The 20,244-nt window shown below is 38.3% G+C and overlaps 1 protein-coding gene across 8 annotated transcripts in view; it reads left to right on the top strand.

Moving 5' to 3' along the window:
- Window positions 1-12,441, top strand: part of PHACTR2 (phosphatase and actin regulator 2) — a 131,775-nt gene extending 119,334 nt beyond the window's left edge. For 5 of the 8 annotated variants that reach the window (XM_068184733.1, XM_068184737.1, XM_068184736.1 and 2 more), the window contains 4 exons: window positions 3,764-3,825; window positions 4,824-4,961; window positions 7,181-7,257; window positions 10,850-12,441. In XM_068184733.1, coding sequence (XP_068040834.1) covers window positions 3,764-3,825; window positions 4,824-4,961; window positions 7,181-7,257; window positions 10,850-10,865 — 293 coding nt within the window. In that variant the 3' untranslated portion in view covers window positions 10,866-12,441. Of the gene's footprint in view, window positions 1-3,546; window positions 3,731-3,763; window positions 3,826-4,823; window positions 4,966-7,180; window positions 7,258-10,849 lie in introns of those variants that run through there. The other 3 variants (XR_010997308.1, XM_068184739.1, XM_068184738.1) reach the window with 3 other exon arrangements.
- Window positions 12,442-20,244: the final 7,803 nt, after the last annotated feature.

The following is a 20,244-nucleotide window of genomic DNA, read 5'->3' as shown; positions in this document are numbered from 1 at the left end:
TTTTATAAGTCAGGCTTCTTGTACACTGGCTTTGAACCAACAGTATTTATAGTATTGCATTATGGCAAAGAAACTTTTTAGTCTTCCAATAATTTCAGATTAAGATAACTGTATTTTTTTCCCTGTATTTGTAAGGGACAGTGAATTTCTTATACAGTGCACCTGCATGCCTGCCAGTAATGGCTTTGTAGAAAATGGAGTTTAGCTCTCGATGCTTATTAAGGAATATTAATGGTTATCTTTGCTTGTAAAACCAGGAGAGAGAAACAGCTTTGTGAATTTGAGAGCGCTGCAAGAAGCAAGTGCTTTGTTTGTCTTCTCTTTCTCTTTCCTTAGCAAGCCCACAGAGAAGTCTAAACATAGCTAATCCCATAGGGACACAATGGAAAGTTCAGTTTTATGCTCCATGAGTACTTTTTGCTCAAGAATGGCACAGTCCTCAGGCAGGACAATTTGTCTCTTTTCTTCTCCCCTTCTGCTACAAAACAAATGTCCCACAGAACAGAAGGTGACCAGATTTAATGTGGTAAAAGTTGCAAGAGCAATAATGTATAGATGACAGGGAAGCTGCTTGTTTGGCTTTGACTGGTGGATTATTTAACTTGACGGCCACAATAACTGATGCTAAACAAAATTGTTTCAATTAGGAGTCAAATCCCAGTTTGACCTCCTAGGAATTGCAGGCAGGGAAGGAGGGAAGCCATAGTTTTGCTGGGATCTAATCAGAGACTTCTGCAAGCAAAGGGCGCTTGCTGGGCTGGTTCTTCGCCAGTAGGGCAGCAGCAGGACATCTGAGGAGAGGACTTGCAGCTGAGAATGCTGTGTTTATATTTTCTCTCTCCACATCACACAGATTAGATCTGCTTTTAAGGTGGAAAGCTGTGATAAGTGTGCTCCTGTGTATTAATGTGTTCCTGTTTGGCCAATGAGTCATTTCATACCTGCAGCCAAATCTTGGCCCTCTGGCTGGAATTTTCCACAACACCTACAGGAACCAGGAGCACCAGACCCATTATTTTTAGCACCAAACATCTTCTTAACTCCCTATAGCAACTTTCAAAACTTTTACCTTAAAAGACCAAAAACACAGTGTAGTTTTTACTGTTTGTAGGAATTTGTATCCAGGCAGCATTTCTGTAGCACCAGGCTTAAAGCAAGACTCTGCCCAGCAGGCTGGAGGTGGGAAATTGGTCCTTTATCTACAAGTCAGTGCCAGAGACAGGGGCCCATGTGCCAAACAGCAGATTCAATATATTACTAGCTGCCAAAATATTTCAGTCCATTTCCTTCAGTTCTTGAGTTTTATTCCTAGAAATAAACCAACTTGAATGTATAAAATCCTGTCCCTGACCTTTCATGCAGAAGAGTGTCAGTTCCTCATGGGTTTGATCTCCCGCTCCTTTTCCCAGGATTTAAGGAAGCTCATGGTGCCTCCTATTGGAATTATCCTCCAGAAGATGGCCTGCTCCAAGGGGCACCTGAGCCTCTGCCCAGTCACTAAGATGTTTGCCCTTTTTCAGGGGTTTTCCCTTGTCTAGCCATCCCGCTGTGCGGTCATCTGCTCTCCACAGGGATGTGGCATCACAGCTTGGGATAGGCAGCTAACCTTCAACCTTCCTAAATGTCTAGAACGAGTTTTTTAAGGTATTTTATCTTCCTCCAAAGTACAGAGAAACAGTATTTCAGGTGGCCATGCTGTTGGTAGTTCTTCCTTAAGGTATGCATTAAGCAGCATGAGCCCCTGTTTCTTACATGAAGCATCTCATTGCTGCTTCTTAGGAGACACTGTGGTTTAGATAGCAAAGAAATGCCAAGATATGAATTATGCACAGCATATTTTACAAACTAAAGTAAGAAAAGGACAGTACAGTGATGTGTACATTCAGCTGCCTTTTTTCCTGCTCTGTCTGCTACGGGAGATTGTCCGAGGTAGGACTTAAGCAATTCCATTCATGAGGGGACAAAATTTTTTATGTCACATGATTCTCAAGTGAATGGAACCCCAAAGTAATAGTTTGTGTTTAATTACCTCAGCTACTGTGTCTATTAATTGCAAAACCAGAATGTTTAGACAAAAGTGTACAGGTGATTTATCTGTCCTAAAAGAGCTAGAGACCATTTGACTTTTTTAGGTGAGGATATTATGAGATAAGTTATACTTTAAAGTTATAAGTCCTTAAATATACCCAACTTATTTATTGATAGATACATTAATTTAAAAAAAATTAAATGTAGATTAATCTCTCTATAGTTATAGTTAATGTAGATTAAACTCTCCAGTTATAGTTACTCTTCAGTTTGAATTCATTTACAGTTCCTCTATGGAAACAGGCTATCGATTTCTTTTTAATTTAAGAGAAAAACAATTAATAAACCATAAATTACATCCATATTTCAGTATCTCAGTAACATCACTATCAACCTGAAATCCAACCTAATCCTGGCAGCAAGCCTGTGTGATTGCACCTTGCTCTTGGAAACCTGATGTTGGTGTTGGAGTCTTCTCACAGAGGAGATCTTGGGCAAGCATTGCCTTTTTCCTACTTTTTCCCTCTCTTACTTTTTCATTTTTATAATTTGTCCTCTCCTCCTTTCCCTGATATTCTTCTTATATGAAAGCATTTGAGTAAGTAAAAGATATCTGCAAGTACCATGAGGTGTCCTGTCGTAACGTTTTCTCCAGTGTAAAAGTCATTACACAGAAATTCTTCTTAGGCTAGTTCACCCCTACTAAGACAGCAGGCTGGCCATAGGAAATAGGGCATATACAACTATACCAGGATTTAAAACTCCCTTTTCATCTATACAAATTGGCTGTATCCAGAACAAATGAATTTCTTTAAATTTATAGTTAGCCTTGAACTGTAATGCAGAGTCTGTAATCCCCAACCATTAATAAAACAGGATCAGAATTTTATGTATTTCTCTAGGTGGGCTATTTCAGCTACAAAACTTTGCATATAACCATCAGAGTTGGACTGAAAGGGCAAATACTGTCTTTCAAACCATACAGCAATTTAAAAACATGCTGAGCCCACATGAACATGTCTTTCTAAGTGTACTTTTCAGTGGCAGTCAAGAAATCAAGTTTGGTTAGAACAGAAATTTGTTAAAAGGAAATTGTTTCATTCATATGCCCAAATACATTCTAAAAATGGACATAATTTTCTGCTGTACTGGTTCATTTGGTCCAGCCAGTGGCCCTTAACCAAGAGGGCTTGAGTGTTGGATCATATGCCCCCATTATAAAACCAGAAAAAAAAAAACTATATAATAAAACCAATTTGCTGTCAAATGACAGTGAAACAAATGTCATTGTTTCATGTCCTGTAGCAGTAGAAGAAACTTGGGTAATTCAAATACTCAGAGCAAAATTTTCACTTGGCATTTATAAATTAGACTTGTATTCTAAAGTTGATGTTGGAAGTGATTGAAGTAATTGAGTAAGTAATTGAAACATCAGGCAACCATTTCAGGGTACTTGCTTGCTGGTACACAGAAAGGAAATGACAGGCACCTTCTCTTTGCTGTGCTCATGACCCACAGTTGACTTGAGATGTCTACAGAATCAGGGGAAATGCGGATAGGGAAAAGAATGAGAGCATACAAAAGCCAAAAAGCAGACAACACATGCGGCATCATCCAGAAATAAGAGGAAACATGAGCCAGGACTTGGAGTTCTGAAGCTTTCAACCAAGAGAAATACAGTATGTGCAGTTATAATACTTAAATATTCACTCCTTTTTATCTCTTCTGAAAACAGAGAAGAATGAAGAAGAGGAACAGGAAGCCAAAAGAGAAATAAAACGTAGACTCAGTAGAAAGGTGATGATGTGCTTTTTTTGTATTGTGTATTTTTGTACATAGAATTATGTTCCATAAGAATCTAAAAATCAGTGTATAGACATTGCTGCAAATGTCCATCAGTTATTTTCCCAGATTAGAAATCTGCTTAAAAAGCAGCACAAGCCAAGTCCTTGTTGGGGGAAGCCCCATCCTGTCCAGTTCCCCCCACCTGGAGAAGCATACCAAGTCTGGCCATATTGGTGTTTCTAAGCAGGGAGCATAAGTGACAGTTTTCCTCTGTAGAGCATGACCACCCCTGTCACATATGATCAAGAGCAGCCACACCTGTAGATCTGCTCTTCCCTAGAGCAGTGGAGAGGGCAGCAAAACAATGTGACCCCTACAAAATCCTTTCAGTGCTTTTCTAACCACATCAGTGCTCTTAGCTTCTGCAGGTGGGATCATGCTCATTGTCCCTGGAAATGGAGCAGTTACAGATCTGTTCTGGGAGAGGATGGGAGGAGTTTTCATAAGTATCCCTGGTCTGCCTGTCTCTGCAAAAATACAGTTTCCTTAATATGATCATCCTTAGTTAATTAAAGCGAATATTGTTTGAGGTGACTGAAACAATTTGGCATTATAATGACCCCTAGATGGTCAAAAACGTTTTTTTTTTGTTAGGCAGATACTTCCAAATGTCACGTATTTTTGGTATTGTAGTTTTAACGCAGTATAACAATTAATGCAGGTGGCCTAGTGGGGTAGTGCCAGTTGCAAAGTCACAATTAACATTCCAGGGATAACTGTCATGATTCTCTGTGACCTGCCCGACAAAGACTATTTTTGTAATTGAAGAAATCAGGTTAGGCTGCCTCCCCATTCCTGCGCAGCACTCCCAGGACAGTGCCTTTTTTTAGATACCTGAAAGTGACCCTGTTTAGAAATACCATTAAAGTTCTCTAGAGATTACATCATACCCTCCTCTTTTATTTTATTTCATCTTATTAAGCATGCTATTTTCTGCCTCCCACTTACAGCTCAGTCTGAGGCCTACAGTGGCTGAACTTCAAGCGAGAAGAATCCTTCGATTTAACGAGTACGTGGAGGTCACGGAATCTCCGGATTACGACCGTCGTGCTGACAAGCCTTGGGCCAGGTTAACTCCTGCAGACAAGGCAAGGCACAAATGTAGATTATAAGAAAATGCTTTCATCTGTCACTTTTGGGGAGCTTTCCTCTGGTTTACATTCTCTTGATGTCAGCATCACAAATGACATCTGCTGGTGACAGCAAGATTGTCATGGTGCAACTGTGCACCTGCTGCCTGCAGCTAAGAAAATTCACTCAGGTGCTTACTATGAGCTTATTTTCCATCTCCATTATGACAGTGTGGGCCAGAATTCCTAATATTTTTTTTCTAATTTTTAAATCCTTGCTAAGACAGATAAAAGTTTACCAAAGGTGGCCATGATCTGTGGGAATTCAGGCAGGGGTTTGCAGGCAAAAGTCTGTGTCACTGCTACCAGGAGTTGCTTTTGCCACTCACTTGAGTGAAAAAAAGGTAGAAGCTGCTCCATCCTCCTCAAGATTCTTGGCCATAACCACCAGTGTGAGAACTGACCACGTGCACGCAGCACAGCTTCTTGGAAAATTTGCCCCTAACATCCTACAGTTAATACAGCCCTGCTGCCTGAGTAAAAAGGATGAGACAAATGATCCTGTGATTCTCATTAAAAAAAAAAAAAATTAGTCAAAGATTACCATAAAGTATTCTTCCATTTCCCTCCTATACTACTTAATGAAAGGAGAGCTGTAAGATTCAGGTAGCCCAAAGTGCTGGCTCTTAAAGCACTGGGTCTGGACCAAGACCTATGGACTTTATGGAACTCCTGTGAGATGTGCTTGTCTTGAAAAGTGCTGTGTTCAAGAACCCATTCTATTTTAGCTAAGGGTAGTGAAGCACTGATATTATTTCAGCTTATTTATTGTAATATTAATATTTTAAAATTGTCAGCTCATCTGACAATTGTATCAGGTCAAAGTGAAATAGTTAAAAATGTAGTCAGAAGCATTTGTAGATGTTGGTTATGGGAGATGCTGAGCACTGTCTAGTCCTCCCATAGTCTGTGGGAGGTTAGAGGACCCAGCACCTCCACTTTGACAGAGGTCTAACCAGGGTAAACTGCACTAGAACAAAACAATGGAGTTTCCTACGTACTTTTTTTTGTGGAAACTCCCTTGTCCTTTTTTTTTTCCCCCAGAGAAATCATTATTCTTATTCCAGTAGGAGCAGAAAATTGTGCTGCAACTATATTACAGAGCTAGAGCTCTGCTGTCTTTGCTGCTGATTTGGTGCTCAAAAATCACTGTCTCTTTACTGGTTCTACAGCAGCCTCATGTAAGCATGCTGTTGTGGCTAAACACAACCACCCCTGCTTAAATGGAAGTTTCTCATTTTTAAGACTGCATCCTGGTGATGCTACAATTTTATCACACTGCTTGTCTGTTCTGCATTGAGAGGTATGCACACTAGATGACATTTCTTTAGGGAGTAATGAAATGGTACTGTCTTTATTTAAAGTGGTGAAAGAAAATAATGAGTAAGAATAAACTGTCATTTCCTTTAACAGTGAAGGTAGGAAGGTGTGTGGCATAGAAACAAAACCCCTTGTAGTATACATTAGAATATTTCAGAAACTGTATTTATTACTCGATGAAGTAAATTGCCTATCAGTCTCTTAACCTAAGCAACAAGGCATTTACAAACTGCACTGAATTTCTGCTGTTCTTTAGTATCTGCCAACTGAAAACACAAGCCTGAAATGTCCAAATAATTCACGTCATTTTACATAAAACTAATCAAACGTAGTGACTAATTCCACTTAAGAAAAAAAAAATGCTGTTCATCTTGCATTTCTGAAGTCGTGTCTCCAGAGGGGAGATACAAGAACCCTGCTGTGCACAGTGCCTGTGCTAGCAGAGTGACTCGCCAGCTCCTCAGGGCTGTGCCTGGAGATAGAATCACCTCCTGTCTGCCTACTCTGCAAGTGATTGTCAGGGTAATCCGACCCCTTGCCCGTTTTTGTCAGTAGAAGTGCTCTGTTTCAGTGTGGGCTTGGTTCACCCATTGCAGTTGATATGGTGTTTCTTGGTTTGCTTTTGGTGCTTGATGCTATTAGTTTCTTTGTAGTGGATGAGTACTTTGAACAGCTATAATTGAAAAGTCATTCATGCTGATGATCAGAAATGTGCGAATGCTGTGGATCACAGTAAGGGAAAATGGAAATGGGAATTGTAAAGCACCTGCAATAGTAGGGCCACGTTTATTTCAGACTCTTTATTTTCCTGAAAATTCATCTTTCTTACGGTTGCATATATAATTACTGTTTATTAGGCAGCAATACGGAAAGAACTGAATGAATTTAAAAGCACAGAAATGGAAGTACACGAGGAAAGTCGACAGTTCACCAGGTGGGTGAATCCCTCTTTCTGTGTGAGAAATGAGTATGACAGCAACCCTCTGCTTTTCTGCAAGTTCTCTGCAGTTGTGTCATGATTTGTTTGGATTCCTATCATGAGTCCCCTTGAATCCCACCACTGATTCTGTTGGAATTCCCAGTACTGCTGATGCCATCTCTAGCTGATACAGTAGTACAGGTGACTGCAATGGACTGGTCACTATGTAGAAAAAAATTGTTTGGGGAATCTAAAAAATAATCCTGTGCAAGAACCTGTCAGCTCTTAGAGATTAAGTTAGTAGTCTTCAAGCTCACAAAATAAAAGAGTTTTCCTTCTCTGGCAGCACTCCCTTGCTCATAAAAGTATACATTTGTGTAGATGCATTTCCTAAGTGAAAATTAGATGATGTTTTGAACTTCAGAAAAGCTCACCAGTATTTTGACGAGCTTTCTAAGGGTCACTTAGGCTCCTGGCAGCAGTTTCTGGGGAACAAGATAGATTTCCTTGTTTCCACTTCTAATGTGTTAATGTGGATTTGTTTTGTTCTCTGCTTTGGATAACACCAAGATGTTGTCTGAAGCATTGTTATTTTTAAGGAGCTATGAAGTGTCCACAGATTTTAGCAAGCTTTCAAGTTTGGCAGAATTATTCCTAGGGGGAGGGACACACTTTCTGAAATCTCCATGGCATATGTGTTCATTTTTCTTGGAAGCTACTAAGGCTGAAAATTGCCACCAGCAATCAAAACTTGATGTTAGGGTTGGCCAACATTTTGTACATAGTATTAATGTCTTTGCTTCTGCAGAAAATTAAGTCAAACAAAAACAATTGTCTAAGACTGGGTCCCTTCTGTTTCCTGCTACTGTTTGAACCAAAGTCAGGATCTGAGCTAGTGAGTGTGAATCACCTAATTAAAGAATGTGTCACAAAGAAAATTTATGATGGGTGTTTCATGTATATACTACTTCACTGTTTGATTTCACAATTTCAGTGATTTCTTTCTCACCAAAACATGGAGTTTCTAAAAAATAATAACTTAAAGTCACTTCTTTGTAGATACAACATAAACAAATCAATTTTTAAAAATTCAAACCATTTTCACAGACCAAGCCTAAGCCAGAAGATGAACCAGGATGCAGGGTTTTAATGGAATGTTGCATTCTGACCACTAGAAAATGTATTTTTCAAACATGGAGATGTATCTTTTCATTTGGCTTCTGATGTCGTTTTCTCTTTAGGTATGATGTAATATATCTTTTTCAGAATATATAAAAATACTACTTCTAAAAAAAGAGCATCCCAAGGGAGAGATTAAAAATAGCAGGTATAGAAACCAACCACCTGCCTACATTGTTGTGTTTCTTGAGTTGCATTGCAGTATTGAAGCCTAAGTACAAACAGGCATGATTCATACAAAAAGAATTGGATATTTTTTCATGAGCTTTGAGAACAGTTGAGGCTGATTACAACTGGATTCTTGAAAGCTGAACCAGGAATCTTGTGGAGTGACAAACCAGTAAAAAAGTGAATTTTTTTTTCAAGGAAGGCCTTTGAAAATGGAGTAAAAAATAGGCACAGCCAAATTGTGATAAATACAGGCAGTGATTCTGTAGAGTGCTGAAAGAATTTCAACGTGAGGGAAATCAGTTTCTTTCTATTCCTTATCCATGCTCTTTCGTTTCACTGGTCGTGTTGTGGAGTTACTACACAGAAGTCAGAAGAGTAACACTAAAAAACCTAATTAAGAGCAGAATAACATGCAGATGTTTTAAGTCAATTGCAATTTTGAAAATAAAAAGAGATCCCATTTTCTCTGGGACATCTCATTTAAAATTACGTTCTTTCTGCTACATAATATTGGATTGATACAACAAAAGTGATTTAAGAAAACCACAGACAGAAGTCTCTAGCCAGAGAATTAATTTCTCATACTTTAATTATTTTCAAGATTACTGAGATAATGCAAACCAAAAGGCACTTGCATTGACACCTGATTAGCAAAGGCTATTCTGTGATAGACTGAGAAAACAAGGAAGCTGCTTACTAAACAAAAATAGTTTATAGTATATGGTTTCCTATATTATTGCAGATTAAGTATAGATGATTTAATATTATAATCAGTACTTACAATATATTTGAAATGTTAAAAATTTATATCAAACTTGGAAAAGAAAGAATAATGGGTTTCATTGTTCATCATTTACTGTAATGATTGTCAATTGACTGGTTTTCTAGTCCTAGTAATTTAGACTGATTCTTTCTGTTGTTTCATAACAAAATCCAAGAAAATTAGTTTCTAAAAACAGAGAAATCAATACAAGTTTGCGAGGAGCATATTAGCAGGTGTTAGTAAGTGTTTCTAATGAAAAATGCTGTATATAGTCCAGTATATTGTTTTTCCACAAAATACAAAACCCCTGTGTCTTTTTAGTAATCCTCTGTACCCTCTTTTAGCACATGAGCTGCGTATTTGTGAATGTCAGGCTTTGTGCACACCTTCTTCATTTGAGAAATGCATCCCTGTATTGTATTGAATCAACTTACAGGGATAATGTGTGGAACTATTAAGAGAAAATATATCAAACAAAAACTTAGGTAAATCTATTGTGTAAATGCATCAAGTTGATGCATCTTTTACTACTTCATGGACAGATACATTTTTAAAGCCATTTAAACAGAGATATATGTCTATACACTGAGAACCTGATACTGGTGCCCTCCTTACCCTTTTGCTTGGATTCATTACATTTAACATGATTTAGAATTTCAATTGCTGTAGGTTCCTAACTTATTATAGAAAGAGTTGGTGACACCTTTTGAAGCAACCCACTTCTCTAGCCATCATACAGGCAATCTGGAGTGATGTACATGCCCTACCTAAAAGCCTAAAAAAGTGAGGTATATTTGGGTCTTTATGTACCTCAGTTCACTGCTGTTAATAAGAAGAAAGCATCTGAAATGCTATAAAATCTGCTGCTTACTTAAAAGAAAACACAAAAAAATTGTTAGTCTCATTTTACACAAGGATTAAAACCCCAGAATTTTAATTTTTATGATTTAGCAAAGCTTTTCCGATAATACTTACTGACAGCATCTCCAAATAATGGATGCAATTGTAGCTAAATCTGTATTGGCAAACAGACTGGAGACTCTTCTCTGGCCCTGAGGCCAGCAAGCTTGGCACAGCTTGAATCCATGCAGTTAAGCTGTTCCTCTCACCTCAAAACAGGGTGATGTCCCCCCATACCCAGCCTGCCTACTGTCTTTTGCTAACCCCAGCCATGCCCAGGCAGTATCTGAAAGCACTGGCTGACCCAAGCAAAACTCTGCCAGGGACCACACTGGCAGGTTAATGGTACAGACAGCGACACCCCAGTGCTTGAACCACACCAAATGTCTGTTTGGTTTTCTAAGTAGAGAGAGATGGACAGCAGGAAATAACAGGTCTGACTCTAAACCAACACAGATCAGGAAAATCAGGAATAATTGGCCCTCAAAAGGAAGCAACTATGAGAGCAGGATGAGGATCAATGTCATTGTCAGTGTCATTGTCATTGTTATTGTTGAAATAACATAATTCTAAGATTTTAATTTATCTTTTCAGGTTTCATCGTCCATAACTGTTTGACCACATCCCATATTTCAAGTAACAATTTTCTTTGGGGAAATCATTGCGTCCTGAAGACCTGAAATTGCACTGGAACTTGATTGAATATGAGTGTGTGCTACAGCTTACCCTGAGGCTAATGAAGAAAGTGGCCCTTGTTTTTGTCAATGGACAAATGATTAGTCGAGGAGGAGAACCCACAGGAAGCGTTTGTCCATGTCCAGACAAACCATGGTTCTGTGGCCAGCCCACACGGACAAGCCAGTGGACTTCTTTGTGAGCTCCGTGAGTCAGGAAGTGCTGAAGACAATCGCTGGAGAGCCTGCTGCCAGGATCTCATCGGGCTTCATGGGGTTGGGACTGAGGGCAACAAAGAGGGTGCGGGGGAGTGACAAAAGAACTGAGAGCTGGGGGAAAAGAGGTTTTGTTTGTCAGTCCACAGAGACAAGTGGAATGGATGGGACTGCTCAACAATGCACTTGGCCAGTAGGAATAATTATTTTTAAAAAGAAATGGAGTGTAAGCAACTGTGCATATAGGTTGTTTTAGTGGCTGCAGCCTGTCTTAAAAAGATAGCAAGCCATAAGTCCTCGTGTCATCAGTACTTCAGGAAGAACTATCATTTTCTTTGGTGCCAGTAAATACAGTTGCCAGAAATTAGTCATAGTATAACTCAACTGTCTTTTTTTAAATCCCAGTGCGCATGCTTCAGGAAAACACATGGAACATTCATACAGAACAAGTAATATATTTTTTTGTTTTTTAATGTTGACATACTCTGGATCTTCAAAGATACATAAACAGGATTTGAAGGACAAATAATGTGACACTATGAATGCAATGAAATGCTTTGTGTTTAGAAACACTCCTTGATGTCTGTCACTTGCCATTCAAACCAGAGGGATCATTATCTTTGTCATCCATGGCAGGCAGTGGTGACAACTTTGACATCATGCTAGTGTGAATCCAAAGTCAGAATTGAAATTAGGCACAGAAGTCTTTATTAATAGGCCTGAGCAGTGATTCCTAATGTAACTTTTTACATTTAAGGACTCTTGCACTGTTTTAAGGAAGAACTCCCAGACAAATCAGTATGTCTTCAGCTGGTAGTCCTTTAAAAGTGAAAGAAAAATCCTTGGATTATCTCCAGCCTGTTTTTGTTGAGTGTGAAGAATGCTTCTTAGATTCCTAATTTTTTATACTATCTTGAAATTGTACATGTGAATAGAGTGCTATTAAAATCAAGTGGTATGGAGTGTGAAAGGCAATACATGTTTTTTCTAAGTTGGCCCAAAGGCCTATTAAGAAGCCTGTGGCATTGTTTACACTAAGAAATTCTCTGTCCTATATTAGCACTTATTTATCCTTTGAATTAGTGTACACAACATTGGGGGGTGGGTCTGGAATTCAGATATGCATACATTTAATGCAGTATTACAATATATTTGCTATTTATCCTTTCTAATGTGTGTACATATTACAATTTATTTTTGTCTTTTATGTGTCCTGTTCAGTTTTTAATTATGAAGTGTAAGTATTTCTTTTTCTGGCAATAAAAAGTCTGTGTAGATGTGATTTTTACATCAGAACCTGTGATAGATTCTTGTGGAATGTGTTTAGTTTATAAATTAAAGGTGCTTGTTAGAGATGTCAGCCTAAAGGCAGGAAGGCAATTTGGTGGCTAAAATTAGATATCCCTCCATAGAGCTATTTACAACAAGACCAGGTTTGCATAAATTAGGTGGATTATTTTAATGAAGAGCACTTCTAGTAACAAAAGAGCGCTGTCACTCTGTTATTTTTAAAGACATTAGGAAACCTTTTTTAAAAAAGGTAAGATTTAAATGACTGTTAGGATCCATTACACTTTGGTGAAAATCTAATTATGTACAAGCAACAAAATATCAATAACCGAATAAAAAAAAGCCATCTACATGCTTGTAGCAAAGGAAAGGAAGCAGCACCTTCCTTTTTTAATGGAATCAATAAGAGCCATTAGGATTCCATTTGCAGAAAATAAGCTTCTGGAAAGTCCATCATTTTATAAATATAGAAACACCACTTTGACATCAAGGAAGCAGTGAAAATGTATTCTTTGGCACTAAATCATACAGGGATTAGGACGGCATTAGGTTTGTCAGCAATTCTGGTAGAATGCTAATTTTTATTTTTAGAATTTGAAGAGTAAACTTTAAAGTTACACTAGAAAAATTCCACTTAAATTTCTTTTTGCTGATGTTGCAAAATTTAGGAATGTATGTCCAAAATCATATAAAGGTCTACTATGTTGGCTTTGAAATATAAAACACAGTATTTCACTTCAAAGGAAATGAGTGGAGCAATTAAATAGATCTCAGTGTTGCATTAATCAGATTGAAACATTTGAAAGCAGCCAAGATACTGAAGGCAGAAAGACAGCTCTTGCATAGGCAGAATAACTCGGACAAAGGTAAGGTCAGACTATAAATATTTTATATAAGACAGCAGCTCCACCACCATGCCAAAGCACACACAGGTTACATAAGCAAACTAAAGTTTGTTAAACTCTTAGGATGAAGTGAAAAAATTGACTTTGCAAAAGACATTTCTCTATACTAGGCCTGGACCACGAATGGAAAGTCATGTGCCAACCTTATTGTTTTAAGTGTAATAACACAAAGATGAGGATACAACTTCTGGCTCAGACTTCTTCAAGCTGAAGTTATGTCATAAGAAATAAGGATGTGTAGATGAAGTATCACTTAGGCTTTCCCTATCTTCCTTCTGGGGTTGGAGTGGTTTCTTTAAAGTATTCCCTCCAAGCCATTTCTAGTTTCAGGACTCTAGCCTTGGTAGAGATGCTGAGTTAATTTTTAATTTCTTACTATATTGATAATAATCAGAGGCACTGTGTGGCCCACAGTTCAGCAAACTATTTAAGCACACTTATGTAACTGGACAAAAGGACTTATTTTTATGGGAACTTCTGTAGTATACTACATAAGATTATTATAAGATGTAGCAGAATTAGAACTCCAAACTATCCATAGTGTATTGTATCCACATAGAGACATATAATTGAATATACTATTTTTGTATTCTAAATATCTCCTGGCAGGAAAAAAAAAATACAGCTGTAAATTGTTGTCCATGCAATAAAAAATAATGAGAATTTGGTATGTTACCATGTGCAGTGAAGCAAGTTTGCTTTAAGAAGCCTGAAGTCAATTTCTGCTGCCTCTCCTAGTCCTCTGTATTAATAATTTCAAATGTTTTCCAGTTGCATCAACAACCCATTGGAAATATTACACCATATACCTGTTATGGTGCTGCCTACCTTCTAGAAGAGAAAAATCAGGGTAAGTCCTGAGAAATTAATGAGTTAAAAATTCTAGAGTTAAAAAGAAAAATATGTTCAACATGCAAAGAAAAAATGGCACTTTTCATGCAAAGTATAGTTCAGTCCAATTGGCTAACAGGGATCAGGATGATAATTTTTATCAAGTTGGACGAATCATTTAAATGTCATCCACAATATATGACAAACCTTACACACATGATACCTATGTTCCACCAAGTCAGGTATGTCTACATCCAGAGAAAGAGAAAATGAGCAGGTTGAAGTAGTGGTTTATTAAATGATTTCACATATAATATTTATCAGTATAATCACAGATCACAGCATGTTGCTGTGGGTGGAAAAGAATGGATACTTAATCAAATCCTAATTTCTTCACATAAAAATCTGAAATGGTTCTAGAGTGTCTCATCTCTCTCTTCTTTCAGGTAATACATATTAGTCTTTATAACTCAGATACAGTCTATCTGGATTTTTTTGAATTGTGCTATATATGTTGACTCAACAAGTACAAAAAAAAATTAAATTAAATTATAATGATAATTTAAGCTAATACCATTTCAACTGGTGATTTGAAACATGTTAGGACCAGAAGCAGCATCTCTTCAAAATAACTCTAAGTATTCATGGCCATTTGTAGTTCTACAAGACTGCATTTATTTGTTGGGTTTATCATTTACCTACAGTTGTGCATGTCCCTTGCTGTGGTGGACTTCACTGACCTCTGATGTGGTGTGGGGCAGGACAGCCCCACCATCTGCTTGGGCCAAGCTGAGCACCTCTTAGAGAAGCACCACAACCTCAGTGCTGACATGGAAAAACCACATCACATGAGCACCCATTTTTTAACTTGAAAGCCAAATGAAAGCTGTGAAACGAAGGAGTGAAGTATCCCTGATATTACAGAAATTAGACCCCTCCTTCCAGGTGATATGAGTGCTTGGTTTCCTGCAGAGATGCTTCAAACTCAGACCTGCAACTAATAATACTACAGCTACATGAGAGAATTTGTTTCAAATTAACAGCTGCTTAACTTGACTATAAACTCAATCTGAGCCCTGATTTTGTATCATCATAGAGCACAAGAAGATCCAGCCAGCAACAGACTGAAAACATAGCCTGGCAGCCTGGGAATCACCCAAAACTCCCTGTCTGCAGTTGGCAGGGCTTGGAGTCAGGGTAGGGAGGGCCCCACTGTCACCTGGGTACCTGGCGGCCCAGGCCTGTGTGAGCACTGCTGACATCCTAAGCAGAGACCAGAATATTGGCCCATGTCTTAATGTCTGCTAATGCTTTAATGATAAAGCAAACTAAGCTAAAAGCCTACATTTGCATGAGACTGTCAGGTGCACATGAAGCGTGTGTTTAACACTTTCACTTCCTCTGGTTTTAATGATCTTCAGAAGTTAAGACCTGTGCCATTGTTGTAAACTAAACTGAAAATATACTCAGGGTGAAAAAAAAAAGTATCCGTAAACTTGCCTCCTGCCTTTAGGATCTTCCACATTTAGTTCCATTATTGTTGCTATCTGTATTCTTATTATACCAAGATCAGTGCAATATTCACTGATGGGACATAGATTATGATGAAAAGAAAAAATTATATTCTGACAGATTTTATAAGGTTGATACAAAAATATTTTGATGGTCAAATTAAAAAAAAAAGGGCCCAGAATAGCTTGAAACTTCTTTTTAACAGAAATCTGAAAAAAAAAGCCCCACCAAAACTTATGAAACTGTATCTATAGAGAGAAAGGGAGAAATTGAGTGAAATTAACATGTATTTGCTGTAATGTTCAAACAGGTTTCTATTTATGAACTTTAATAATTAATAAGGTCTTGTTCCACTTTGTGTTCCCATTTAGTTTCAAGATTGTAATGGAAATAAAGCTTTTATGAACCAGATACAGCATTTCACCAATATTTTCTAGAAGCTACATATTGCATTGGATAGAAACAAAGAAAACAATGGTATTATCTGTATCTTCTTGTGCAAGCATAAATTCTTTATATTAAAAAAAATCTTGCAATACTATGTCAAATTTAACAATATTTGAACATTGTTATGATACAGTAAAATGTTAAAACCTTGCTAAACATATCTTCTCTTCCTTTCACTACTTTGTGTGGTGGTACATCAATTTGTAAACTTGTATAAATTTTGGAATTAAAGAAATACTGTGTTTTGCATTATTATTTTAGGTGGTGTGATTTGAAACAAAAATATCAATGGCTTGTTTGAACGGGCATTTGACTGTATCAGCAGCGGAGGAAGGGTGTGGCAATGGCACATGCTTAATTGCCTGCAACTGTTTAAATAGCTCTTAAGTTCTGGGGGGAAGAGGGGGTTTCCTTAAAAAAACCCCAGAATTCCATTTACAACCGAACCGCAAATCTGGGAAAGGCACAAGAAGATTGCAGAGCCCAGACACTGTTGTGTGCACAGGAGCTGATAAAGCTGGTAAGTTTTGTGTCCCTTCCCGGCATTCTGCGGCACAGTAGCTCAAACAGTAAATCATGGCAACGTTTGTGCCGTGCTTTGGACCCAGCTGCGCCTTAAACACTGGGAGATCACAAACCTGTATTTCTCTGGCAGAGCTGCAGTACACCAGGACAGGTTCAGCAGTAGGAATCATTGCACTCCTGCCTCTTCCAAGCAAGTCCGCACAGACACTGCGGAGCGATGACTCCAGTAAGGAGGGCTCGATCACACATCCACACCAGTGCGGGTTGCTGAGCTCCAGTACAGTCTTCCAAGGGTCCAGTACAGCCAGAAGATTCTTACTTGCTGAATAGACTCTAAGGCAGCCACAATCACCTGAAATGGAATTGTAACATGAAGTCACTGGAATTAAAATTTTGCATCCAGAGTGTCACCTATTCATACACACTGGGCCAGTTCTTAGACTTTATTTTTTCTATTAATTTGATGAAAAATTGTGAAAAATTATTCTTTAAGTAGCTTCCTTTGATTTCATTAAATGTTCTCATTTTCAAGTCAAGTAAGGCAAATAAAATTCAAGCCTTGGTTCCCCATTGCCTGTCATGCTAAATAGTTACTGGTAACTACAAAAACTGTACCTGAAACGTTATCAGCTTAGAATTGCTGTCCCTTTAAAATGTACTTTCCACATGTTTCATTACTTTCAAAAGATGGAAGGCTGTGGAGAATCAATACTGACAACTTTTCAGCTTACACAGGGCAGATTTTATGTAACAATTATAAAATGAATGCATCTACTTGGCACAGTGTGTCTGATTATGGCAACTCTAAAGAAGTGGCAGATCTGATACTGCTTTTTACACAGGTGTGTGATATCTGTGAATGCAAGCAACTGTTAGAAATTAATGATAGCTGCTTCTTGAGGTTTTATCTGTAATGTAAATGTAATGTGTATATATATATATATATAAAATATATATATACACACACACACAAATATAGTCCAGTATCATCACCTAAAAAACATAAAGAATGTATTGGGGGGTATATACAGGACATGTGTTATGCTTGTTTTATGGTGTTTGTATTAAACAAGAAAACTGAAAGTGTGCTGCCTAGTTGTACAGTACTGTAGGAAACTGCTGGGCACAGTTCCAAGTGCCTTAGACAATTGTTTAGTTCTTTGAATTATAGATATATATTAATTAATATATATAAATAGAAAATTTTAAAAATTGCCTCTAGAAAATTGTTCAGGAAATCTTTACTGAAAATATTTTCTTCTTGAATCTCTAGCATGTACATAGGCACACAGAGTAGAGTTAAATTCAGAGAGCCTTCAGAGGCCAAATTAAACTCCCTCCTCATGGAAATAAAATGAAAAAAAGTTCCTGAAACCTTCCTTTGAATTCTGGCAGTCTTTCAAACACATCTGGTAAATTCCAGATGGTGTGGTGTATTCATGGAGAGATGTGTTCAAAGAGGCAATACTTGGTTTAAAAAAACAAAGTTAGGGCTGTAGCTCAATGGTTTGGAGACCTAATCTTTGCTCCCAGTTTCCCCCTTTTTTATCAGCAAGAACAATTTCTTACCAGTTCCACTGACAGCAGATTTACAGTGGAAATACACCCTCTGCACAGGAACAAAACTGATCTGCACAGCTGAGGGTTCAGCCTAGTCAGCAGCGCATCTGCCAATCTCTTAACTTTCAAAGTGACTGACAATAACTTTTGGTTTTAATTACTTTGAAATAATTTCTTCTTTGCAAGAACTAGGAGAAAAAATAAGCATAGATTTTCTCACACAGAAGGCAAGTTGATGATTATGTTAAGGATGAGCTTCCAGCATATTGTCTTTTAAGTGGCTGCCTTGACAGTGAGACTGTTTCAATATTAACCATTTTTCTTCTGCAAGCATAAAAGGAGTGGTTAGTGACCTAAGCACTTACCCCCTCAGTCTCTGTAGATGCTCTTTGCTGAGTTCTGTTTGTAGTCTCTGCAAAGAACCCAGTGAGAGAGTGCAGGGGGATGGATGGCCTTGTAAGGCTTGGATGAAATGAGAAGCTTAAGCAGTCTCCGAGACACTCTCTCATACACAGTTCACGTACATGTAATACTAAACATGGAATTTTGATAAAAATCAGGAGATGAGTCACCTTCAGGTATCAACAAAGGAGGGGCAATGTGGTGCCTGTTGTTGCTAATCCACGATTCAAACTGATCCCCAGATGTATTACTGTAGTATACAGATACATCACTGTTAGTATAAATGAGCAATCTTCTGTGATATGGGAAGGAACCTGTTTTAATCTCTGTGTGAACATATAATACATATCCTTCCCCCTAATACTTAGAATCTAACCAGGAAATTCACGAGAAGGATGTAAATTAAAGAAAGACAGAAAACACTGAGGCTTAACAGGTAAACTTACCTTACACTTAGGAAACAGCTGACTAACAACAGAGCTGAGAGCAAAAGTTATTTTTTCCCACATCTAAACTGATACAATGCTCCTAGACCAGATTTGGGGTGTGTGGAATGACAGTACTGCCACCACCAGATAAGGAGGTGCCACGTTTAGGGGATTGTGAAGTGTAATCCTGTCACCAAGTCTATGCACATGCACTTCTGTGGATGCCAGAGAGGCATGTCAGGAACTTGGAAGCAATAAGGAGTAATCAAATCTACATCATTACCCCACAAATAAATGGTAAGTACTGTGTTTTCAACAGCTGAGTGATTCTGTTCTTAATTAGCTTGTGAAAATCCAGCTCTGCCATTCCAGCTGTCGCTGGGTTGGCAGTACAGACATACTGCAGGGAGGGAGCTGTTGCTGTTGGGTGCAGACATGAAAAATCCATTCGCAGGCTGCGGTCCAGGAGGGGTCACTGCTGATCTCCACGTGCCGCGGGGTGTGCACCACACCCGCACATGGCCGACAACAACGAGACGCTCCCCGGGAACTTTTCGCAGGGAAGAGGAAAGTCCAGCCTCTGCACAGATATATGCAGAGATAATCTGAATCCTCCGAGTACAGATGTTATTTCAACTGATGGAGTGGATCAGATTAGATTGTGCGCTTCTGCAAGAGTGGTGTGATGAAACTGGGTAAAGATTCAAAACTTCAGAAAACAGCCAGAAGAATGAAAATCTGGATTCTTTCAGAGCTTTAGTGACACCTACTGAAAACCAATGAAATCCAGCCAAATATGACTAAAGCTAATACTTTAAGGTACATGCATGCATATATATTTAGCTGCATCCATACACACATAATGTGGACAACTTTTCTGAGTTTTCAGTGAAAACCTCTTCTTAGCTGTTACTGTTTTATTTGCCTGTAAACACATGGGGAAAAAAATGCTTCCCTCTGTGTTTTACACTTTCTTTTGAAAAGGAACAAGGCAGATTTTAAAATACCAAGCATACTTCTCTTTTTCTTAGCAAGGAGCCTGTGCGTGAGTACGTGTGTTTGTGCACAGCCTCGCTACATGGTGTAGGTAATATTTATACAGCTAAAGTCATACTGCAGAATGGTTCAGGTTGGAAAGGACCATAGTGGAACATCTGGTCCAACCTCCCTGCTCACGCAGGGCTGTCCTAAGGCACATG

Source organism: Anomalospiza imberbis, chromosome 3 (genome assembly GCF_031753505.1).
Source record: "Anomalospiza imberbis isolate Cuckoo-Finch-1a 21T00152 chromosome 3, ASM3175350v1, whole genome shotgun sequence".
NCBI lineage: Eukaryota > Metazoa > Chordata > Aves > Passeriformes > Viduidae > Anomalospiza > Anomalospiza imberbis.
The sequence above is the reverse complement of the archived record's forward strand: the minus strand, read 5'-3'. Positions and strand labels throughout refer to the sequence as shown.